Source organism: Primulina eburnea, chromosome 13 (assembly GCF_022965805.1).
Source record: "Primulina eburnea isolate SZY01 chromosome 13, ASM2296580v1, whole genome shotgun sequence".
Taxonomy (NCBI): Eukaryota; Viridiplantae; Streptophyta; class Magnoliopsida; order Lamiales; family Gesneriaceae; genus Primulina; species Primulina eburnea.
Window position 1 is genome coordinate 26,119,663 of NC_133113.1, and position 26,841 is coordinate 26,146,503.

The 26,841-nt window shown below is 34.4% G+C and overlaps 1 protein-coding gene and 2 long non-coding RNA genes across 3 annotated transcripts; 1 reads left to right on the plus strand and 2 right to left on the minus strand.

Annotated features, from left to right (window-relative positions):
- Positions 1-1,175: 1,175 nt before the first annotated feature.
- Positions 1,176-13,910, minus strand: LOC140809602 (carotenoid 9,10(9',10')-cleavage dioxygenase 1-like). The gene is made up of 14 exons (XM_073167291.1): positions 13,545-13,910; positions 10,395-10,465; positions 10,115-10,129; positions 8,854-8,965; positions 8,042-8,141; positions 7,476-7,538; positions 5,704-5,814; positions 4,831-5,015; positions 4,192-4,330; positions 2,601-2,718; positions 2,417-2,518; positions 1,653-1,904; positions 1,439-1,550; positions 1,176-1,327 (listed from the first exon to the last, which is right to left on the minus strand). The coding sequence occupies exons 1-14, from the start codon at positions 13,764-13,766 to the stop codon at positions 1,298-1,300; spliced, it is 1,632 nt and encodes a 543-aa protein (XP_073023392.1). The 5' UTR covers positions 13,767-13,910; the 3' UTR covers positions 1,176-1,297.
- Positions 13,911-19,974: 6,064 nt separating this feature from the next.
- Positions 19,975-20,705, plus strand: LOC140809961 (uncharacterized). The gene is made up of 2 exons (XR_012113209.1): positions 19,975-20,177; positions 20,278-20,705. It is a non-coding gene; the product is annotated as an uncharacterized lncRNA (long non-coding RNA).
- A 3,245-nt stretch (positions 20,706-23,950) lies between these two features.
- On the minus strand, positions 23,951-25,947 carry LOC140809960 (uncharacterized). Its single transcript, XR_012113208.1, has 3 exons — positions 25,875-25,947; positions 25,150-25,264; positions 23,951-24,231 (listed from the first exon to the last, which is right to left on the minus strand). It is a non-coding gene; the product is annotated as an uncharacterized lncRNA (long non-coding RNA).
- Positions 25,948-26,841: the final 894 nt, after the last annotated feature.

Genomic DNA, 26,841 nt, shown 5'->3' on the forward strand with positions numbered 1-26,841 from the left:
ATAGTTTGAATATATGTTTTCATATCCATCGGTCTATTTTTAAACAGTTTAACAGGTCAGATCGAATCAAATGGACAGTCGAACTGAAAGATGTTATATCATAAAAATTATAATATAATATAACATATATTATATTTAAAGATCTTAAATACTTTTATAAATAATAATAAAATATATATTTATCAAAAATTTAAAATCTAAACAACATACACATAATAAATATAATTATATATATATAATTATATATATAAATATATATATATAATATATATATATATATATATATATATATATATATATATATATGACAAAAAAATAAATCAATATGAACCTTAATATTATTAAAATGATATTTTTAACAAATTCAAAATCCAAATAAAATTTAAAATGCAAGAAATAAATTTTTAAAGATTATAAAATAATAATCAAATTGAAAAAAAAAAAATTGAACCAATCAGATTGATTTTTAATTGATTCATTGTTTCACGACCGATCCCACCGTAAAAAATATTATTAGACTTGGCCTGGGACAGAACAATTATCTGTTCTTAGTCGAGACAATCAATCTGTTTTAATCCATATAATGATTTTCACAATTTCACGGAATAACATTACATACAAATTGTAAGTAAGTTGTTTTTCGGTGAAAAGATATGGAAACTCTTCATTATTAGTTTATCCAAAGAAAAATGTATTACAATTATTATCGTCAAATGAATTTTATCACATAATCATCTACACCACTTAATACTTCAAATTGTTCTACGTTTTACTCGAACATATCCGTTTGAAGGAATTATTAAAAATTTAATGCACCCAACACTAGATATAAACAAAATATAATAAATCACGCACAATACATTCGATTGACATCTTTTTTTTAGTTCTATAACCACTATCATAATTCTCACAAGTAGTATGAATAATCAACCCAATACAATCCATTTTCATGGTCGGTAAATAAATAAAATGTTCATCAAATTATTAATCTCGCAAACTTTGTATTTATTATTATTTAAACTTTCTTGAACTTTTTGTCAGATATTTATATCACTTTAACTTGTCTTATTTGTCGTGCCTCGTAGAGTTATTACCATATCAGTGGGCTCACGTGCCTCGTACCAGTTTCCTAAAGGGGAACAAAAAATTGCGATAATTTTGACAATAGAAAGATATGTGTTCATTTGTGTTCCATATATCATACTATAAAACTGCAGTATTTCATATTTGCAACTTCTTAAGTATGTAACAAAGCGGTACTTTCCAAATAAAGGTCAACTATGAGATCACCATAAATTCACAGCTTTTCCTGTTCTCGAAGTTGTTCCTGTTTAAGTAGCACCAAAAAGAAAAAGAGAGGAAAGGAAGCATAAATCATAACAAGGTATAGTGAAGATGCTAAAGAATTATAGTCATGGCTGTTTCTGAATGTACTGACCTCAGACACAAAGAAGGCATGGAAACCATATGGAACTCTCTTAGGTAGTTCAACTATGGCAACAGGATCTGGTGACATCGTCTTCGCATCGATTACATTCACTTGTGACTTTCTGTACGCCATATCCAAGTCATATATTTGGTTGAAAAGATTCAAAAAGGCCAACAACAGATTAGCAATACAAATATGATTGATCTGAGAAAAAAAAAGGTACCCGGTGTTCTCATCATGTACGAAGAAAATCAAGTAGCCATCATCTTCATCAGAGGTCGTGCCAGGCTTCTGGGGAACAAAGATGGCCTCCGATCCAAATCTTCCAGGTCCAAGATCATAGATACCTTTGACATTTCCTCCAACTTCGAGCAGCGACTTTCCAGTCTCTGGCTCCGCATGTAAATCAAATTTAATAATACCAGTCACCTTAGCAATACTATCCAGTATCGTCCCATATACATAGCGTTGTTTCCTGAATACACAAGATTTCAATGATCCTGATGATTGAAAAACAATCTGAGGACCAAGTGTTTGTCGTTCAACCGAAAATTATACTTGATGATAATAGAGCAATTTATATTTTTAAAATCGTATAACAGTCCAAACATCACGTTTTAATTACTATGCCAATAGCAGCCACACAGGACATAATAGTTATAAGAATCAAATGTGAACCTCTCAGCAGGTGATTTTTCTCATAGTTATTGAAAGCTTATAAGGTGTGCACCTAACCTTAAGTCTTGTCAACCTTGGTTATGTTAACAACCGCAAAATTGGAAAATTAGATCAATCCAAATTACCAACACGATTAATTATTCAAACATTTTAAAATGTAAAAAACCATATATAGATACACCGCGCTATGAATAACATATTTATTCAGTACTGAGTACTTAAAAGCTGAACATTAATGATTTTTATTGAATCTTTTTTCAGTGTGCTGTTCGTTCGAGCCAAATCATTGAATAATTGATAAAATGTTACCTTCCGGTGAAGCTTTCATTTATCCGGGGAAAATCTACAGCGGAAACAGACAACCTTTTCTGTGAAGCCAAACAATTTTTCAGGTTGAACCTCATCTCATACCTGAATAGACAATACCAATTCAGAGTCATTTAAGATGGGGTAGATAAAGAAAGAAATCTTTTCATAACTGCAAGGCTCTTACAGTTCATTTGTGAAATTCTCCAGCTTTTGCTTTACAGTGCCATTAACCATGTCAAGATCAGGATTCTGAAGCCGACAAGTGATCAGGACAACCTCATCTCCATCCTCCCAAGCATTTGCTGACAAACAATTGAATCTCATGATTTGTCAGGAGTCAGGACCGAAAATGCCAAAGCAGAAAACAACCCTAAAGGTCACATAGTTATACTATGACATACAATATGACCTTGAACTGGTTTTGATTTGCTTTGATGGGGAAGTTATCGGTTTTGAGCCGTTGGTAGGCTCGATGACCGAAGTGAGGGAACTTAGCACCTTACATCGTAAATAGAGGCTTCGATTGGCATAATCACTGACTTACTTATGCCCATGATTTGGCCTGAGCATTGAACCTTAGGTTAGTTCGGCTTGAGTTTTGAACTTTAGGCTTGTTTGGTTGAGCTCTCAGCCATTTTTTGGCATAAGACTTGAGCCACATTGGTCTTAGATTAGGACCCCTAAATTAAATTTGTAAGTGTCTGCCAAAAGGGCGGGACACGGGCTCCATGAATTGGCCATGCAGGTGGGATTCAGGCTCGACAAACAGTCTGTGCAGGTAGGCCACATGGGCTCCACATGGGTGCAATGTGAGTTCCACACGTTCATACGGGTACCATGAGTTTGCTACGCATTGACCATGTGGATGCCAAGCAGAAGGGACATGCCCTCCTCTCTGGCCAATTAGTGTGACCCAATAGCAAATAGTTGTGGCTATTTACAAAGACATATACAATTTTCCAGTAAATATAAAAAGGACCCCTTGTTTTCTATTTAATTCAATCATATAATTTTCTCTCTATATCCTTTATATAATTCTAGTATTCAATATCTAAAAAACAGTTATTAGATTCAAACTTTAAAGGCATAAATTTTAAATTCAGATTTTAAGTAAACGACGCTTACATCCAAGAATAGAATAAAATTCAAGAGTTTATAAACACTTAAAAATATCGAGAATTTATAAACCTTTTCGTGGTTTGTTACGTGGTTTCTGATGTTTTGAATTTTGTATTGTTACCTCTTCGATTTTGCAGTCATTATATCTTGAGAAACAATTTCTATTGTCTGTAAGCATCAATAGGGGACAATATTTTTGCCTGTACACCAGCCATATCTTTTTCCCAACAAAAAGATCACTCTCATATATTCCAAGCTTAATCGACCAAATTCAACTAGTCATTTTTTTTTTTTGTTTTTTTTATCCCATGCCAAGCATTTACACGTGCTTCTGATTCCTATTACCAAAAGCAAGATGCCAAAATCTAAACAATACAATTCCTTTTTATGGTGAAGTTGAAAGATCTAAACAATATCAATCCTATTTATAGTGAAGTTGAACTGACAATGTATATCCTAAGCTCTGTTTGGAATTTATGTTGAGCCATCCATTAGAAATTCAAATCCATAACCTAATCAAAGAAGCTTTTGTAAATAGCTGAAATCTGGGATGATGTTAAATCAACATGCATAAACATATATGGATCCACAAAGTCTGTTCGGTCCTCCATCAGACAAGCAATCATACTTATGACACATTCAAGCTAGATGCTCACCATTATGGAAAATGAAGCAGTTTGGAAGCTCGAACCACTTGATTAAGAGCTCATTCTTCGCATACCGTGGAAGGATACCAAACCGGGCTTTCTTAGTAGGATCAAAACTGAATATAAATTTTTTCTCTTTCACCATTTCCTGAAAATATAATACTTCCGAATGAGTGAATATGAAAGACTAAATATTAAAATAATAAGATATATAAGTAGTTTACAAGTGCCTAAAACCGGTATGTGCTAGAAGTTGGTCACATAGATAAAGTATTACCCATAAATATATTCTAGTGAAAGAAAAGCTTGAATGAGTTCATGCAGCCAATGACACAACATGGGAACTGATGCTAACTAATTATTGATGTCATCAAGTGCCTAAACGCAGTATGTCCTAGAAGCTGGTCATACATAAAGTATTACCCATAAATTTTCAAATAAGGATGCTTATATTGTATCATTAGAATCTAGAGGATCATTCAACATATACGTGGGATTTTTTTATTTTTTTTAGAAAAAAGAGACAGCAAAAGGACAAGGGGTCAGATGATCTTGGTATGCCTCTTTTAAAAGTTAAAAGGCACATATATTTATAATCATAACAAATTTTAATGTCAAAGAAGAATAATGTTTAAATAATCTCCTCACCTTTGGTCTGAAGTACAATGGTAGATCCATAAAAATAGCATAATTTTCAGTAATGGCAAAATCATGCATCATGATTGGTTCTGACACAGTAATAGGCACTGGATCATGCATTACGCCATCGTTTGATATGACTCTGTATGTGATATATGGTGGAGAGTGAGCATAACCAAAGGTAAACATTTCACCTGCATCACAAGTTCAGATAAGCAAGCCACATTGCTAGTAAAGTATGAAAAATAAACATCTCAAATTCATTATTTAAGATACCATTGTTAAAACTAATTTCACACATCGTATGCATTTCGCAAGCTTGTCCGTGACTACGATCATTTGTTTTGATTAAGATTGTCATTGATTTTTATCAATTAAGCACCCAAAGATCACAACTAGGTGATAGATTCTGTAGTCAAATGACCAACTCATTGCCCACCAATTGTCATCCAAGTCAGTGTCGCATCTCAATGTGTTTCACATCACGCGTCGTTCCTACATCATCAAGTAAAATTAACACTAACCGAGAACCCTCTTTAATATCACACTCTACTTGTCAGCAAGCATTCCATATATTCTGCCTCAACACTGGTAGCATGACGGACCACACATGACCAGCAAATCCAAAAATAATTTACATGAATCTTCAAACTACTGGAAGTAGGAAAACATGATGGCAGCAGAATGCCTTTTACTATTATATCTAAGTTGTTATTTAGGCGTCATTCGATCTTTTAGTGTAATTTAGGTAACAGCAGAAAAGGAGATAAAAATAACTTCAATATTTCGAACTCAGAAAATAAGTTAGCATCATTTGAATTTTAACTCAATGACTAAAAAAATTTACTTTTACTGTTGAATTTAAATGGACATATCCTTTACCAGTAATCGGGTCAACTTTTGGATGAGCAGTAAAAGAATGTGACAGTCTTTTGTCATAATCCAGCATGCCAATTGTTTGCAAATCCCCATCTTCCAAAACTTTAATGACATCTGTGCAATAGATTGAAAACAGTACAGCAATAAACAAACATATCACATAAGTTTCAGCAATTATTGGTAGACATTACGTCCATGAGATTAACTTGGAAAAAAGCGTTTTGTTGGGATTAAATTATTCGGAAGTGGAGGTCGAAGGTTTGGCTACAATTTTTTTTTTTTGATAGGAAACTATTTTCATTAGAATAAATAAAGATTATTGGCTACAATAATTGGGTGCAAAAATGAGAAGTAGCTAGTTAAGTATCTCGGGGCACTGTTGGGTGGCAATACTAGGAATGTTGATTTTTGGGAACTTGTGGTTTCCAAAATGTCTAAGAATCTAGCAAGCTGGAAAAAGACGTTTCTTTCAAGGGGGGATCGCCTAACATTGATAAAGTCAGTGTTAAGTGCGATGCCAACGTATTTCATGTCTCTCTTTAAAATGCCAATTCGGGTAGCAAAAAGGATAGAGAAATTAATGAGAGACATTCTGTGGACGGTGCCGATGGGGAGGTGCATGGTCATGTAGTTGCATGGGATCAAGTTTCTAAACCTAAAGATAAGGGGGGTCTAGGCTTGGGGAATATTTGCTTGAGGAATAAGTCACTTTTAGAGAAATGGTGGTGGAGATGTTCAGTGGAAAGGAATTCCTTGTGGAAAAAAGTTATCAAGAGCATTTATGGTCAATGTAGTGGACTTCCCGATAACTCCAACTTTGATTGGATGTGCGTTTCAGAAGAGATTTAAATGAGGTCGAAATTGTTGAGTTCAACACTTTATTAGGGTCTTACATATAGTTAATCTGGAGCTGGGCACCGAGGATTTTAGGGTTTGGTTGGGGATTCTCTAGGGGTCTTTTTCTGTTAGTTTTCTCTATGACTTTTTTTTCTAATCAGTAACTTTCTTTTTTTTTCTCGTATTACAATAATGTCTGGAAAGTACCTATCCCGCATAATGTTCAAGTTTTCTCGTGAACTGTGGCTTTGGAAAAATTGCCAATTTGCAATTCGTTGCAACAAAAATGACGTATTTGTGCTTTAAGCCCGCAATGGTGTAGCGTATGCCGGAACAAAGAGGAGGATCAAGACTATCTACTTTTGCATTATTTGTGTTCACGAGCGAAATTTGGATAAAAGTATTGCAGGAATTGGGTTTCGAATGGACCTTCCCAAGAAAGGCGCAGGACGTGTTTCTTTTGGAGCCAAGTTTACTTACCAGGAGGAGAACTAGGAGTTTTGCATTGCCTATTTTGGTCAATTTGGTTGGAGTGGAACTAAAAAATTTACAGAGACATAGTCGAGTCTACAAATGAGGTCTGGGAGAAGATTAAATTCAAAGTCGCGAGTTGGACGACAAAGTTGCCAAAGTTTAACCACCTTTGTATCTCAAAAGTAACGAGGGATTGGAAATTTCTATGCTATTGATGATAGTGTAACATGTTTCTTTGTGATTTGTTTGCGGATTTCTCATCCACTTGTTTGTATTTTGTTCTCTTATTCTAATAAAATTTTCGTTTACAATCACAAAAAAAACCGAGGAAAACTGATGAGTGATTCAAACCACACAAAATTATTGGTATGAATCAAATTTTGTACTATGACAGAGGGCATTAATTAAACATACAATGAGCAAAAGGGTAATGAGAAAAGAAAACAAGTAGAATGAAAGCTTACATGGTTTATCTGCTTCACTGAGTGCCAATAGCTTTCCGTGGTGATATATAAGAGCTGTATTAGCTGAAAAAATATGAACTGTTAGAGACCCAATTACTATTGGCCCCAGATATTTAAACAAGCAAAGAGTCAAGGACCAAGTAAGAGAAGCCCATGGTTAATTATAGATCATGTGGAAGGGGAGGAAATGAGAGAATAAAAATATGAGCAGAGGAAAGTGGTAGGCATTCAGTTATATTCAATTTCAGAGTTTGTGGGTACTAGCAGCAGCTAGGGAAAAGAGAGTGTCTCTTTGTACAGAGGCTAACCTCTGGGAATAGAAATTTTCATTTATACATTTCATTTTTTTTTCCCATCTTCTGTCATATCTGTTGATATCGTGAAAAGAATTTGTGGTTGCAATAGGAACACCCTTCATCTTAGAAATCAGCAACCAAATAAATAAATCTTACTATAATTTAGGATAATTACAAAAACTGTAATTTAAGCAGGGAGGGTGTGGGTGTGTGGGGAGGGGGCGGGGTTAGACCACCGTTTACACGTGACAAACAATCATGATTTATTACCTGTACCATGACCATAGGAAACATCCAGTACTTTAAGCTTTGTTCTAAGCATTTGCATGTTGACCATGAGAAGTCCAAACATTCCTTTCAGGTCACCAATCTGCAAATCATAGGGACAATATTTAGCACCTACAAAATAAATGTGATAAACACCCTACATTTGATGAACACACACACACACAAATATATGTATATATATTATATATAAAGAGAGATTAAACCATGGCATGTATTATTGAGTATGAAAGCCTTTCCGGCAATTAGACGAACAGCCTGTATGTTAATCATGCATCTTAGGATATCGTCTTATTTTCTTTATTTATCTTTATTTTATTTTCCTATTCCACTACTCCGGGTTGATTTTACATGGAACAAGAAGAGAAAATAGATCCTCACAACCCTCTTAAGTTATTTCCTTGACAGACCATGTTTTCCAACATGGTAGATGCCATTAGCCATCAAGGCCCAACGATATTAACAACACATCATTATTTTCCACATTGTAATACTGGAATATACTCCTCATAGGATAGGTAAGTCCAGCCAATGCATTCACCTGAGTGAAAAGGTTCTCTCTCCGTTTCATCAAAAACACCCAAACACAACTTAGATACATTGTAGATGAACGAATAGGGAATGCTGATATTAAAGGTTTAGTAATTAGAAAAAGAAAAAAGAACTGGAGAGGATTTAAAGAAATTCTTATTTACCATTGCATAGTGTTCATGGTAAAAAACGAAAGAGAAATGAGTTCAAGATAATGAAAGATGTTCCCTCTAGAATTTACAATAATTCATAATCCACATGCAAACCTTCATGAACTTAGCTCCCGCATAAAACTCTTCTTGTTTAAGGCGTGATGTCTTCACAAAGCGAGAGACATATGTAGATTTTCCATCTTTAATATGCACTCCATGAATCATTCTGCAAAATAGAGCACCATAAAAGGCACATTGTTGGCATGATAATCAGTCAGTTGAGAAGTTCAAAGTATGTCTGGTACCACTGAAGTAAAAAATTCTAATAATGCACGACTTAGAATGCCCGAGTAGGTGTTTAAACATGGTAAAGTTTAGAAAACAATGAACATGAAGATCTCTTAATCAAAGCAAGGCAACAAACAAATAGCCAAAGAAGATTCCATATAGATAGATTCATAAATTTTCTTTCACTTCTGAGAACATATGTTGTAGGAAAAACTTAATAGTTATGCTTACTTAAAGCAGTTTGATAATTTAAATGGTATAATGACAGTAAAGCGAGATGTCAAAGCTATACTATCAGTAAACAATTAAAGAATGCTCAAAGCATTCTTGAAAATAAATCCTAACGTTCAACCAAGAAATCAAGTGATCGACAATCTACATTAGACTGGAAATTATCATAGTTGATGTACAGAATAACCTGGTACAGCAAAATCCACGTCTTTTAGTCTCCTTCAAAGATTTGCTTACAATTAACCCACCAACACTATCCGATTGTTTTGATGAACATATTTCTTTTGCATAGATGTAAGACACACAACAATAAGGTTATGCATACTGACTACGAGACAACATGTTTTAATTTTTTTTTAAAAAAATTATCAAGGTCTACAAATCAGCTCTTTCTAGTGCACTCAGTGTTCTGTAATATAGAAGTTCTACCAAGGAGAAGTTTGATACATATCAGGACAAGGAAAATCTACAAAGGTAGTACAATCCATAAGAGTGATATATAAATATTCTAGGAAGGCTTATTGATTGCTATCAATCATAATCAGTGATCTCGTCATACTCGTAGAATCAGAAAACAAATCAAGTTTATTAGTAAAAGTTTCACTGCTGTAAAAATATATGATTTTTGTTGTTGTTGATGTGTCATACTAGCCAAGAAATAATTAATGTTGAGAATGTAAAATCGCTGAAAAAGTGGCTTCTTTTATTTTGAAAGTTGTGAACTTCAATACCTGCAATTTCAAGTTTCAGCAGAATAATGGATAATTAATTAATTTGACAGGATGAGGAGACATCCCATCCTGGTTAAAATTAGCTACAAAAACTAAGAGATAAATGAGGAATTTATAACACTCACCCATCTCCATCAAACCTGCATAGAGAATAAACAAGGTCAGGTAAAGAAATCATTGGATAAAATCAGATCAGCAGATATATTCCACTACAACTCACAACTAAAGTTACAGTTACCTACACAAACAAGGAAATAATGTGCTGAGGGTGAAAATATTTTTCATCAATTAAGCAGAGAGAGCCAAGTGAGCAGCTGGAGTTTTGGTGTTTCGTAGTTCATTTCACAAACACAACATAAGATCATGTGAGGGTCACAATAAATAATTGATTAAAGAGGGGATTACCAATGATATCCAGCAACGGGAGAAAACTTCGGGTTAGGTCCAACCCTCACAAACTCACCATTCAGGCATTCCTGAAGCAAAATAACATATTTATCATCATATTAAAACTTGTACTTGACAACTTGAATTATAAATTGGTAGGAATATAGTGAAGACCGAATGTATTACAACACAGGATTTACGTGGTTCTGTCATAAAGATATACATTAATGGTTCAATGACTTGAGAACTAAAACTTCTAATTCTCTCTTAACTTAGATCACAATCACTATCTCTTTCTTTATATAAGTAATTTAAAAACCTTTTTTCAAAATTTTAATTACAATTAATCCTATCATTTCAATAATATGATATCTAATTCCAAAATATATTTTTGATTACTTACGAAATTATTGTTCTCTAAAACCAACCAAACCAAGCCTAACTCATAACAATGGTCGAACACAAGTTAGGTTAGAATGAGCATGGAATCCTACTAAATTACATGATACATGGTCTTAGCTTCACGCTTGGGGCTACACCAAGCCGAGGTTCCAGAAAAGCTCGAACGAACTCAAGCATTGAGAAAAAAATCCAGTACAAATTCAAGGTTAGGCAGCAACAATCATCCTTAGCTAGTTATTTCACCACAAAGATTGAAAACTGGTACTTGGACTGCTATACAACTTAACTAATTTAATCTATACAAATGCCATCAGCTAAAACTTTTGATAGAGTGCAAAGTACTTGGTCTATAAACCCAAGAACATGTGTTCAACTTCTATGGCTGCAAATTGATGCAATAGTTGAAAAAAGTCTTATTGGATAGTACAATCCTGTGGAATTCCTATTGTGAACAATGATCTCAACATGGTATATGGTATACTAAACGGTTTAGAATTACCGAGTCGCAACATTATTATCATTTATAGCTTTTGGTACAATTGCAAGTGCATGTTCCTACATTCAACAAGCTTGAGCTTGAGCTTGAGCTGTGCTAAACCGCTGTATTTTTCAATCGAGAATGCAGTCTAAAGTAGGGTGAACATTATTAATCGGGTATTGGGTACTCAACCCCATGTGAGCGGATCCGTTAATTTTTAAAAAATTTGGGTTCGGTTAACTTGGGTTAGTGTTCGGGTATTTTACTTATCAATTCGAGTCCCGCGCGTATTAAGCCCTAACCTTATATTTCTTGTTCCCACCTTTACTTCATTCATTTTCATTTGTCGCCTTCATTTACCCTCTCTGCTTGTGGTTATAGCCTGTGGATCAAGTGACAGTGCTACCTCTACCCTAGTCTCTCCACATAAAAACACGTTATAATTGAAGAGGATATTGATCTGTGTGCATCTGAAGTTCTGAACCGACTTCATATCTGTTTTCATCTATGTTTGCACCTAATTATTTAAATTCTCTACTAGCCTACCATATATTGAATTTCACTCATGGAAAATGGAATAATTGGGCACTATGACGTCTTATGTTGGCTGTAATCTAGGAAATCTCCAAACGCTAACAACACCAAACAAGCTAGTTTGATAATTGGGTTGCATTGCTGGTGTATTTATTTTCTGTATATTGGTGCTATGTTGTGTATTGCTGGCAGGGTTTTTGATTGTCTTTCCTTGGCTCCTTGCCCATGCCCATGCTATACCAGCAACTACTTGTTTTCTTTGCACACCAAGTGTTTGATGTTTGTCTGTGTTGATTCTATGAGCTACCCAGATCATTTTTTCTATTGCTGTCTCCTTGCATCAAAATCAAAGAAATATAAATTTCGGGTACCAGAAGATCGAGAAGCCAAAATATTATATTTCAGGAACGGGTAGTACAATATGCTAGAAGACATGTCGGGTACCCGACCCGATTCTCACACCTAGTTCTAGAGATATAAATCATGCTAGAGAAGTCTTTAAGGCCGAAAAAATGCAAATTGTGTTTCTTGTCTATGGATCCTCTCTCACTTAAACTATCAAACTGAACCAAGGTTTACAAGAGTAAAACTACTGTAAATAGAACTTCCTTTTTAAAAAAATTTGAGGTAGAAGGTGCATGTCTCCTACTTTAAGAAACATTTTTATTAAATTAATTAGAGTGTGACTAACAGTAATTAAAGCGCAAATTGCATTGGCATAATAATTTATAATGTTTATCGTTCGTAGATGACATCATCCTATTCGACAAGATAAGGGAACTGTCCAACAAAAAGTCATAATTGTGGAGATAACTCACGTAGGAGGGAGAGTTTTACGCCGACTAAGACTTAAGAAGTTGATGGGGAAAGTGATTATGGAGTTGCACACAAGATCAAGTTCCGCAAGTAAGCTAATTGATTATCTCTTTGGTGAAAGGATGAAATATTGGAGACGATATTGCACATGTGACCAAAAACTACCCTAGGATGAGCTTTTCAGACGAAGTAACTAAAACATAAACATGACCTTCTCCAGTTCAGTTCAATAACAGCAAAACCTTAGCACCAGAGCCATTCCTGCCATGGACAGAGATGCTTTGACTGGGAACAAATGGGCTGCATAAAAGCTCAAAGGATTTTCTAAATTTAGCAATGGAGGAGGTCGCGAAAGCCGTCTTAGATGAAGACTGGGGTTACGTGGATGGTATGCGATCACCGATGGTAAAAATGAAGTCTGAGCATAGAAGTATGTTGAAGAGAGGAAAACAAAAACATTGATGAAGAGTGCAGGAAAAATGTTTGGTGGAAGTAAATGAAAGTTTAGGTAAAATTAAAGATAAGAATGTCTATTACGGTAATAAGCGAGGATAGGTTATGTATAAAAAAAATGGTGGCCAATATATGATAATTGTCTAAATTTCACCTCAAACTTGAATATGCCAGCAAGTCATCCTGCAAATGAGTGTTCAAAAGCACAATATTGAAGAAGAATTGGGTGGCAGCATTACAATGAACATCAGACTTCAAGATGATTTGGCCATGCCCCAAAGTAAAAATCACTCCAGAAAACCATAGAAAATAAAAAATAAAAAAACAAAAAAAAAACAAGCTAAACTAGCATCACTAACAATCTAATCCATATTTGACCACAAGGTACATACTTTTAAATGCACAACCAAAAACAGACACAAAACTCAAACAAAAACAAAGCACACGTTTTTTCATCAGTTAAAGGCAAACTCAAAATATCTCACTGGGAGGGTTCCTCTGACAGGAAGGTCAGTGAAAGGAGGGGTCTCATCAACTGGTGCAAAGTTACCCGAAAGATAATGAAGAGGCTGTTTTGGGTCATACATGAGCTTCACAAAAGCCCATTCCAACCAGTCGATCGCCGTCGAAGTAAACCCCTTTTTAGGCACTGGTTTCACCACCACCAAACCACCCTCATCCCTCTCCACCTCCTCCTCCTGACCCATGATTCCTCCCTCTCAAATGGCGGATTTTTCTCGGCGTTTGTGGAATATAAGTAGGTGAATTTGGTGGGTTCTTTTGTGTGGACAAGGAAGAGTGATAATCGAGAGTGGGTGTGGATTTTGAAGTTTGTCGTGTGGCTGGCGGTGAATTCCATTGGGCATTTTGTCTTGAAGAACACGTGCCGCTCTTCCAACAATGGCGTCTGGAAATACCTCTGCTGTAAATGTGCCGTGTTGATTACATGTTTTCTCGGTAGCGATTGGTTCGTTAGCCTCATTAGTTGTCTACTTTAAAATTTTATGGTCCACTCCAATTTAAAAAATGGATCCTTCGATAAAAAAAAAAATCAAAAAAAATATTAAATTTATTAAAACAGTATAAATTTTTATGACTTGTAAGATATTGTATGAACTTAGAATAATAATAACTAATAATAACTTAGAATAATAATAACTAATAATAATAGTGATAAAATTGATGTTATAATAATAATAGTAAAAATTACGGGGCGAATTTCAAATAAATTCACAAACTTTTCATTTGGATTTTATTCTTGTTTACATCAAAAGCTAATTCAAACTCCACGCTTCATTTAAATTTTTTTGAAATCATTATTGAGCCTCTTTTTCAGTACTTAACGTTGTTATATATATTGAACATGTCTAAAGACGCAGGGCTATGAAAAGTTTACGGTCTATATACCATGAATACGAGGACTTTTTTTTATAGCGCATCATACATCGGTATAATAAATTAAACATTTATCAATTTGACCAGAATGTCGTCGGGTTGTATCCACCAGGTTTTATAGATTGTTCATCATAACCTAACAACGCAGTCGCATGATGTATAGTTAAAAAGTTTATTTTGAAAATAATACATGAAACGGACAATAAGTTTTGGTTCTTTTATTCAAACAAACAGCATATTATTACATAATAACATTATGTAGAGGACGATAAATTTTTTTAATAGCTGGAATCACAACACATATAAATTGAAAATATTATAAATTTATTTTGAAAGAAACGTAAAGAGATTGAATACATGCATCTTCTTCAATCCTGATATGTATAGAAGTCTTGGTGGATTTCAAATCGGGATTAAAACTTGTGATTTTCTTTGTCAGTTGTGCCCGACAACATCTTTTACTTGTTGTACCACTAGTTAGTGGTTTGTATGTTATGGTGGTTGAGTGGTTCATTCTCCACTGATAAGTTGTTAGATCACATGTCTTATTTACCTTTGTCGATAAATCTTTTGCTTTTGTATGGTCCGAGGAAAATGTGACTTGTTTGGACTTTCACCACTTGGGCTTATCTTCGCATTATGTTTCGGTCGGATCTGAATTGAAAACCTTAGATCACATCATCATATTCGATAAGTTTCTTTACTCCCCAATATCTTACTTTTCCACAAAAGATTATTTTATTTCAAATATTTTTTTTGCAAAGCTTGTAGATATTTTTGTCATGGTATTTAACAGAAAAGATTCATTTACAAAATTTTGATAAAACTTAAATGAAGACTTGACTTTGTTCAAAAACAAAAGAGACTTTGTGCTCGTCTAGTGGATATGTCGTATTCAGCGAGTGATGAAACAAAATGTGTTTCATTATCCGGAGGATATTTGATGAACTTTGAATGAAACGACCTTGATTTTTATTTTTTTTCCTCATCTTAAATCATAAATTCTAAATTACTAAGCAAAATAATTTAACATAATAAACAATCATAATAATAACATATGAAATCTCAAGTACATAAAATAAATCATAAATCATCGACTAACCAAAACTTCCTAAATTGACATTTAAAAAGATCAACTAACAATAAAAATAAAACATAAAAATATCTCTAATAAAAATCATTAATATAATCTTTAAATCCTTAATCAATCTAGCTAGCGCGGAATCATAAAGGCCCTCGGGTGTGTACTGATGCACTCGATCCACTCAATCGTCAGCACATCCCATAAATCATCAAATCCTGCATCATACAAGCCTAGTGAGTCTAAAGACTCAGCACGTTCTAAACATGATAACAAATAATACATATACAATCACATGTATTAAAATCATATTTTTATTTAAAATATCTTTTGAACATAAATAAACAATTTAAAATTTTTAAACATAATTAAATCATAAATAGTAAAATCATTTTAAAATAACTTTAAACATAAATAAATCATTTACAAATCATTTAAAATAAGTTTTGAGCATAAATAAATCATTTTAAAAATAGTTTTAATCATCATCATAAATCATATATCATAAGAATCATTTTTATCATAAGCTTTCAACCATATATCATTTTGGGTGAAGTTTGATGCTTGAAAGTGTCTAACTTTTATCATTTGGTCGACTGCAGTCTTAGCTCCACATAGTCCATGGGGGTGTGTACTAGGCTCCACGGTGAAAATACGATCTTCGGGATCCTCTGGGCCTTTTTCCCATACACGGGGTCCTTTGGGGCCTTGGCACGTAAACGGGGGTCCCTTTGGGGCCTTGGCCGGTATATGGGCTCCCTCTGGGGCCTTGGCCCTCATGTCATCCCCGCAAAATTATATATCATATATCATATTTTTTGTCACAGTCAATTCACATCCCTCAAAAATATTTTCCTTTTCTTTAAATATCATAAAATAAGACATCTTTTTAAAAATAGCATTTTAACAGTCTAAATTGCACAGCTTTACCATAAATCATAAAATATATATTATCATCAAAATCATCATTTTAAATCATATAATGTCATTTAACATGTGTTATGATCCTTCGGGACGCTGCCAAGGGTTTTCGTATTTTCTTAAGTATAAAATTATCGTTTTGCCCCTGGACGTAAAAATTTTCGAATTTATCTTTTTCTCACTATTAATGATATGGGATTATTATAAATAATTATTTAAGCTTACATATAATTTTCCATAATTTTATGAAGTATAAAACTAGGCTTTTCAATTAATTCTTTAATTAACGTTTCGTGCGGCGATAAAATCCCGGATAAATCCAAAACTCATTATTTTGATTCCAAATTTTAAACATAACATTTTTAGTATTTATTCTACCCTCCCAAGTCATGAGCCACACCGTGGACCCATAGATTCAATTTTAGTTATTAAAATCTCGTTTTTGACCCTTCGAGGAACACACCGAGCCATCTCCCAAAATACTCGAGCCACGCCCAAGCCACCTCGAGCCAAACCAGAGCCAACCCACATAGGACCCTACTCACCAAGCCCAACCCCTGGAACCAGCCCCTAAGTCGCTCCAACTCGCCTGGAAACTGAAGCACAAACCTGCGCACGGAAGAACCTCATGCCTAAAGACTCCTAGCCAAATCTGGACACTTCCAGCCGAGCCACCACCGATCCCACCTGACCCTGACCATCCATAGACCATGCCTAGACCAAGCCCACTGCAGCTCAGCCCCTGACCGCTCGCACGAAGCACTGAACCCAGATGACAGCAGCTGCGCGCGTGATCTCCTAGTCTCGGCTCTTCATCCCTCTGGCCACCACGAACCCTGACTGCACCAGCCCATGTTCCCAACCATACCCCTCTACCCTGGACACTACTTGACCACCTAGCCCAACCCAAACCGAGCCACATCCCCTTGACTTTAGGCCACCACCTTGCACGCTCAGGAAGAGTCCTTGATCAAGTTGACTCTTCCCTAGCCACTCCCCTTGAGCCCTAGCCATGCTAGGACCCTACCTGACCCTGACCCACGTAATCCACGAGTCCTCCTCGAGACCTGGTCGAACCTCTAAGCTCCATGCATAGTAATCAAGCCACTTGAACCACCAAGCACACAAACCCACGTTCCTTCTTGGTTTACAAAAATCCTATGGTTCCAGCATGCTTTTCTTGTTAAAATTGTCATGTTTTGCACATATTTTATCATGTTTTGGCAGCGTACTCGTTGGATTCAAAAATGTTTTCAAAACAAGCGCGAAGTCGTTAAAACTTTGAAAATACGTAACGTACCGTAAATAATCGAACCCCGCTATTTTTCATGCATAATAAATTAAAACACACATATTATGATTTGTATAATGTTAAAAGAGTTTAGGAAACGTGCCTTTGCGTTTATAACGCTCGATTATTTGATCTTCGACGAGAGTGTGACGTTGGACGACCGGACGACGAAGAACACAAGCTTTTCTTTATTCCTAAATTTCGAAAATCTGAATTGTGTGAGTAAAGGTGATCCACGGCTGATGGATGATTATTTATGAGGTTTAAAACACATAGAGTACTTATTTATAAATTTAATTAAATATTAGTGGGCTTTGGTTTTGGGCTTGCTAGTTTAAGGCTAATTGGACCTACTTAAATTAATTAAATTGGGTCTAATAACACTTTAATCCATTAAAACATAAAAGTTTATAAATTTAGTTTTCATAAAATAATATTTTTTATCTTTTAAAACTCCTTGTTTGCCCAAAACCGGCTTCCCGGGAAAAATCGAGCTCGACTCGTAAAATAAATTCGAACTCCAACATTTTTAGAAAAATTAAATCATTTTTTTAATCATATTAGGAAGCCTTGCCATTATTTAAATAAAAATACATATCCTTGTCTTGGTCGTCCCCGGTCTCTTTTTCCCCGCCTATTATCGAATATTTGGGTAAAATCCTTAATTTCATGAAATCGTGTCGTATTATCGTTTAATCATGCAATCATACTTTTAATTATATTATAAATATCATGCAAGCATTTAAAATAATTAAATAAAACAACTAAGCAATTAAAATAATTTTGTATGCATGTGGTTTTGTAGGTTGGTTTTTCGGACGTTACATTGAATGTTCATGTATGGTCTTCTCAACTTGATGAAGTAAAAAAGATTCATGTGTGCATTTCATGGCTGGTTCTGGTGATGTACTGAAAATGTAAATCTCCATAATATATTTTCTTTACAAATAATTATTATTTGCACATGTTTCATGAATAGTTTTCTGAATCCATTTAGGTAGTGTTGATATTTTGAGAATCTGGATGAAGTACTATAAACAAAGACAAGAGCCCCAAATTCATATCATGTATTTACCTCATTGTGATAATAATTTGGTTTCATCTATATCATAAGATACTTTCCTGTTATATCAACTTGGATTCTGGCTGGGTTGATTTTTTTTTTTCAATTTATCTCAGTTATGTTGATATACATGAAATAGATAAACTATAAGGTCATTGATAACAACTTTAGAATTTCTCTTATCAGTTTGATGTCTGAGGTTGATCTCTACATCTTCAATCCTCGTGATGAAGAGTTGACTTGAAGGCTCTAAATAAAGATCCGGAGCTTAAATTTTTACTTTGACCGACTCATCCAAAGATGATCCCGATTTAGCACTTATGTTAGGGTACTTGAATTCCGTGCTTTAGGTATAGAGCTTTGTACACACAAAAATCTCCATCTGGGAAACAATGGCTTCTCAATAGCATGAAGAATCGAATTTTGCAATACTGACCGTAAATGAGTATGAGTTTGTAAACAACTTGTTATACGATCATATACTTATCAATTTATTGTAGCCTACCCACTATTTCTGTGTTTAGGGCAAACTTATTGAACCCAGTTTGAAGCATTTTAAGGTGTTCCCTCGAATGCCTCTATATTTTCATAATTTTACAGCTAGTAAATGTTAAAAGAAAAATTTAATTGAAATATTTTTTAATTTACTCAAAATTATTGATTACTATCATTAATTGATAATAGTAATTATTATTAAAACGGTCTCCAATGAGGTAGAGATGGACTAAGGAACGGTAAAGTCGATTATGCCTCATCAGGCACTGCCTGAATCCACTCATCAGCTGCCACGTGGAATTTTTTAATTGTTTTTTTATCCATTGACCCAAATGAAAACTCCCCAACCATGGTTTAGTATCCACTGCCACCTGGAATTACATATTAATTTTCTTGACAATAAAAATATTTTTTTTATGTAAATTAAGTAAACGTCAATTATTGTTTCGTTTTTAGATCTGGTATTGCAAATTTTGTGGATCCCTCCTTGTCTCCTTCCAAAATTTTCCCCCATTTTTTCTTCTCACAAATAGTCGATCGTTGCCGTCGCCGTCGCCGCCGCCGACTCCATCGCCGATTCCACTGTCACGCCGCTTCTCACCGTCACGCCGCCGACTCCATCACCGCTTCTCACCGTCATCGCCGCTTGTTTGCCCGTAGGCTTAGTTGTGGAACATAATGCCCTGGTGAGAAATAACTTCTTTATTTCAAATCGAACTTACAAAAAACAGCTATACTAAGATTTATTCTTTGAGCTATACCAAGATTCACACTTCCCAGTGACAAATGGAACTCCCTTGCGGGAGTTTGAGGTTGTTTTCCATTCATAGAATCAAGAAACGTGTTTACAGCAAAGCTAACTTGCTAAGATGGTAAATTTTTTTTGTTCGTGTTTTACATTACTCTACTGCAAAACTTTAAATTTATTCATGCTTAGTACTGACTTTATCTGAAAATGTTATTAAAATTTAGGTAAAAACGTATGTTGTTTTTGCTGGAAAAAAAGCTGGTGTTTATGATCGTTGGGAAGAGGCACACGTGCAAGTAAATGGATTTCGTTGGGCTTCCTACAAGGGATATCACAGTAAAGCAGAGGCATTGAGAGCATTTGATGAATATATGGAAAAACATTATGCCGCTTCAAGTTCGACGTCCACTGAAAGTTCAACGTCCACCGAAAATTCTAGTAGAAAAGCCAAACATAACGAAAGAATTGCTAAATTGATAGATGCTCAGGTAGACCTAGCCCGTGAGCATCAGAAAAATGCCTTAAAAATGATTGAGATTTCTGAAGAGCTCAAAGCAATACTTGAATCTATGAAAATTAGTGATGATGTCTAGTGTTTATTGCTTTTGACATGTTGGCTTAGTTTCTTAATGTACTAATGAGATTTTTATTATGTTGTTTCTTAGTTGTTTCTCAATGTATTAATGAGCAATTCTTAGTTGTTTCTTAGTATGTCTAGCAGTGTTATTATAACCGGACCGTTAATCGAACCGGTCAAGTCTTAAAAAATGGTTCAACCGGTTCCACCGGTTCCACTGAACGGTCGAACCGGATCAATAAAATTAATATTTTATTTATTTTATATAATAAATAAAATAGTAAAATATTGATTATTTATGTTTTTATAGTTTTTACTTAATTTTTAAGATGAAAATTACAACAAATATCCAAATAAACATCACTTTTCAAATTTTTGGGCAATTTTTTTTATAATTTCACGACCCGTGCGGTTTTTAAAGACCGGCCGGTTTCCGGTTTTTCCGGTTTAACCGGGTTTTAACCGATTTTTTTCCGGTTAAACCGGTTTTCCGGGTTTTTAGTTATCTCAGGACCGGTCTGGAGGCCGGTTCGCGGTTGAACCGGTCCGACCGGCCGGTCCGGTCCGGTTTGGAGAACACTGATGTCTAGTATTATGTTTCTCAATGTACTAATGAGCAATTCTTACTGCATTTAAGACCGCCGAGTTACATCTATCTTCTGATCTACTCATTTGTTCAATTTACATATTATGATGCCCATAGTCATTTGTTCAACTCACTACTGCATTTAAGACGCTTCGGGTGTTTTACTCGTTGTGAGATCTAGAAGACCTGATTTCTTTGTCCAAATGATAAAGCTTCTTAGAAACGCAGCAGGAACTATTGATGCTTGGAATGCTCAATAAATATTACCTGAATTTTGTTAGCGACCTCCAATATTGAAAGACCCTTACTACCCACCAATGAAAGAACGTGAAATGCAGCAAATTTGACAGTTCCAGGGGTCAAATATTGAGAGACCCTTACTAGATTAAGTAATATACCACCATGAATAATAAGAAATGAAGTCTAGCCGAACATAAATACTCCAAAAATTCAATAATACTTTGAATCACAACATAATTATCAAGCTGGGAATCCCAGTTCTTTCCTTGATTCCGTAGCTGCACATTTATAAAAATCCGAAAATCATGTAATTTCAGTCATCTTCCATTCAATCCACTCAGCCACTTTTTCCAACCAAAAAAAAAAAGTAAAAAAAAGAAAGGATTTGCATACATGTTTCTGCTATTCACCCCTCAATAAAAGAAAAAGTTATATTAGCATTCCACATATCATGTTTTCATTGACATGCTGTTGAAGAACAATTGAATTCAAATAGAGCTGACGTCTCTTCCAAAAATTTGCATTCCACGAATATGAGATAAGATACAATTTTAAAACAGTAGCCTCTCATTCAAATAATTTTCTACTGATCACACTACATTTAACGCGTTAATTTGTTAAGAGACGATTAAAAGATCAGAATACTACAACATTCTGCCTTTGAAATATAATCAACTCAACACTTAAAAAAGTGTTGCTACCACCATTGAAATGTAACGAACTTCTATAAAAAATATTCATATCGATTTTTCGATATGAATATGTAAGATGCCCATAGTTATTCATTTAGGCAAGGTTCCCTGTCATTAGAGAGCCTAGAAAAGGAGATTTGTGACCACAATTTCTGATATACGAAGAATCAAATATTTTGTCAAACAACAAACAATAAGGAACAACAGATGCCCATAGTTATTTAATGCAAGATTCCCTGCCATTATAAAATCCCTAAACAACAGACAATAAGGAACAATTGTGAAACAAAAGGCAATCTCTGATGTCCTTTATAACTCGGCTACGACTTTGGATTCTTTTCAAACTCTTTGCTTTTGGATTCCCCCCAATCTTCATTCAATTCTCATCACCAAATCCCTAAACAACGTAAATTTAATTTAATCAAATATAAATTTGTAAAAAATACCTATTTGATTTATACAACAGTCCTTACTTGATGTCTTTGTGATGTAGGAGGAGCCTCAAACGGATAAGATGGTAAATTAATTTGAGAAGCTTTAAAAAAATTAGTATAACCTACCTGCATTTTAAATATCAAAAAATATGTAATACAAATATGCATATAATTATGGAAAAAAACTAAGTTACCGTTTGACTTGAGTATTGCACTTGGTCATTGTGCCCAGATACAGATGGAAAATGCGGAGATGCAAACTGATTTTGCGATAGTGATTGTATGAAGTTTATTTCCCGTGTTCTGTTTCCATCTTCTGAACATTGCCCCCTTTTTTTTTGCTGTTATTTCATGTAGCACGTTCAAACCAATATAAACATCAACTAGTAGATAAAGTGTGTAGTATGATCATGTAGATGAATAAAATGAATTGTATACAAATACTTACTTGAGATTTCAGCTTTTCCTTTCCTTTTACATTTTCTTCTTTTGCTCGTATGATCCCAGTGTCGTGTAATATTTGCATTTGTAATCCCTTTCGCTTTTGCAGTAAGAGGGTTACGAATGCATACTTCGCCTATTTGATCATCACTCGGATCATCATCACACTGCTCGTTTATACTCAAATTCTGCACAAGGTTGGAGATTTCATCTTTTGCGGTGTCAACCAATGTATATAATGTTTTTCTCGCACACTCATAGGGTTTGCTCAATTGACTTATATCATATACCGATCTCATTATTTGGTTGACAAATTCCATCTGAGATACATGAGCACCACCATCACCACCACTGCCACTTTCTTGCAAATCGGTGCTAACTCGACTTTTTATATTCTTCATCCATCTCCGCAAAATATAGCACTTGGGTATAACAGTGACATCCATGCAATTAAACACCATCAAAACATGTTTACACAAAATCCCCATTGTCTCAAACTTACAACAACTGCACTTTATTTCATGACTTTGCTTATTGAACACCACATGCCTAAACATTGAGTTTTCATCATGAGATTTTATTTTGATCTGAATCCAATTCCAATCATTGCCAAAACAGGCTGGTGGTTCAAGAGATTTACAATTCAAAGAATTCACCAATTCAATTTCAGATAACTGATAAATAGAAATTGTATAAACTTCAGCAGCATGAATCGACAAAGGATGGTTTTTCAAAATCTGTGGAGGCTTACCGTGACGACAACAAGTATCCTCTGTCTTCTCTTTCGACCGCCAATTTTTCTGAATCTTTGTATAATTAAGCACAAATTCATACAAAGAACTCATCTTATTGCTTGTTTTTTTTTTAAAACCATATTCGTGACTTCGCTCCTCGAAGTAGCCAATAGTCCCGCACTAACTTCCCATTACTAAAAGCAGTCGCCCATTTTTTCCTGATTCTGTACATCCCATTCAACCACTTATGACCATCCAAATTATATGTATCAGTCATGTATTTCCATGTTGCCTCAAATTCATATTCAGATTCACAACAATTCATACATTTATACCACAACTTCTTGAAATTTGAATCACCGTTTAAACTACCAAAGTGTGAAGGAGCATTCTGATTTATATGCCATTGACATAACCGGTGATGTGAATCTGGGAAAATCGTTTCAATGGCATTCATCATGGCTTGACATTGATCTGAAAAGATAGTTTGCGGTTGCTTTCCATTCATAGAATCAAGAAATGTTGTAAACAACCATTCAAAAGAGCTTTCGGTCTCATCTGACATAAATGCCAAACCAAATATAACATTTTGCATATGGTGATTGATACCAACAAACGGAGCACAAATCAAATTGTACTTATTTGTTTTGTAGGTTGTATCAATTGACAATACATCACCAAAAAATTCATAATCAACAGCACATCTATCATCCCTAAAGAAAAAGTTCATCACTCTATCGTCATCATCCAATTGAACATTCCAGTAAAAGTAATTCTCCTTATTCGCCTTATCTATAAAATATTTAATAAGCGCAGTGGCATCTACATTCTCAACTTTTGTATGTTTTTTCAGTCGACTCATATGATCATATGCATCCTTTCTGATAAAACCTAAATTTTCTATCCCACATGCTTCATGTTCCATAAAAGAAACAGCATTGGAGACAGATATTCCAGCATTTACCATGGCTTCTAAAGTCGATTTTTTTGCATGCGATATATTGCGTGCCGATCTTAACAAGTGATTTTGATCAGATGCAAACATTTCATGGTTATGCTCCTCCACAAATCTACTCACCTGCCATCCACTTTCTTTTTCCCTTGTGATCTTCAATTTCCCTTTACAGTTAGTTCTAGTGATCAACTTTTGATAAACTAGAATCCTTTACTAGAATTTCTTTCGTCTTTTGAACCTTCACATGAACAGATAAATTCTTTGGACTGAAGTTCATTAGTATGAAAAAAACATCGTTGGTCACCCTTCCTCACACTAAAAACTTTGGCATGTGCATATTGACAATACAATAAATAGGCATCTTCCACACTATTCACAACCGTACCCACTAGTAGTTTACTCTTCAAAACATCAACAACCGAATTTTCATTTTGTACCTCGAAGTTTTCAACCACGTGTTGTTCAGTTTGCTCGTCATCTTCTTGATCGTAGTTTCCGTCCAACTCCTCAAGTGAAATTGGCTCGTTATCTTCCATATTCCAACTACGCAATCTGAAAAAACAAAAGAAAATAAAAAATATTGAATAATACCAATTATTTATACAACGAACGATTTCAATATGACAAAACATTGCAACCACTTCTATAAAATCATCTACTACATCTTTTCAATGCCTTAAATATGCAGTCCCAAAATAAATATGGCTTGATTCGAAAATGAAAAATTTTGATTCGATGGTTGTTTTTAATATTGCACATCCCTCAAATAAAAAAGCAGGAACATGGACGATGGAAATACAAGTTTGAATTGCTCACAAATCATGACTCTCCCAACATTTCGACTGTATAATTTGAATAAAATTCTCAAAACCATGTTACCAAAACAATCCTTTTACCTAATATAATTGTTATAGGAAATTCGAGAAAATCCAAAACCAAAAATATTAATGTATACTAGTATCCTTGACAAAAAAAAAACTCTTGTGAACGGTTTTTAAATTAATTAAAATAAATAATCAACATAAAATTAATTACACGAGATAAATGAATTTATAGGAAAATCAACATAAAATGACCAAATTATTAAATTTAATTTATGTATGTAACGTGGAATACAAAGAATCGGAATGCCATGAACATTAATCTGTAAAAACCAACTCACCTTTAGAGGAGGTTTCTACTAATCTTTCCCAGCAGACTTCCGTTGAGGAAGAGGTGTCATGGAGGTGAAATTTTGAATTATTGAATTTTGAGCATGGTAGTCTTTTTTGGTTATTACGTGGGAAGTGAAATTTTGAATCATTGGGTCAAACCTAACCATAGTTATGACTTTTTAAATTTATTTATCTTTTTTGGTTTTTTTTGTTTAAAAATAAAAAGGAAAAAAAATTCCAAATGGCACAATTTGAATGGAATCAGGCAGTGCCTGTAGATGCACAATCGAATTAACCCTAAGGCTATGTTTGGTAGTAGTGATTGGATAAATAAATGATTAGTAATCAGAGTGATTAAAAAATGAGATATATGGATTAATAATGTAGTTGGATAAATAATATGTTGTTTGGAGTGTTTTTAAACTGATTGATTATTTTTGTAAATTATAATGTAATGACCGAAATGCCCCCATTGCTATTTAAATAAGTATTTTTAAAATAATTAGATAGCTAATTATATATTTAAATATACAACACTGATGTTTAAAAAAAAACATAAATCTAGATAATAAAAATAAATTTCAGTGTACGCATTTATTGTTTATTTAAAAGTAATAGGTAAATATTTAAAAGTTGGGAGCAATTGAGACCCACGAGACTTTCTTTCTCACCCCCAATCCAAACCCTTACGTCCTCTGTCGCTGGGGTAATCTCGTTCCGATTTTTGATTTCATCATCGTTTCTTCGAGAAGTTTGGTGGACGTAGGACGATTGAAAAGGTGAATTTCTTGCAGACTAACTGCTGAAATGTTATGTGCATACCTAAATTTATTTTTTTTCCACTAATTACAGTTCTCATACGATTTGAGGTTTTTTTTTTCATAACAGAGTCCTTCTTGTGCATCCTATTGTTTGTGTTTGTTCGTCAGATTTTGCAAGGTTGTGACCGTGTTGTCCGGATTTCATACCGACGTC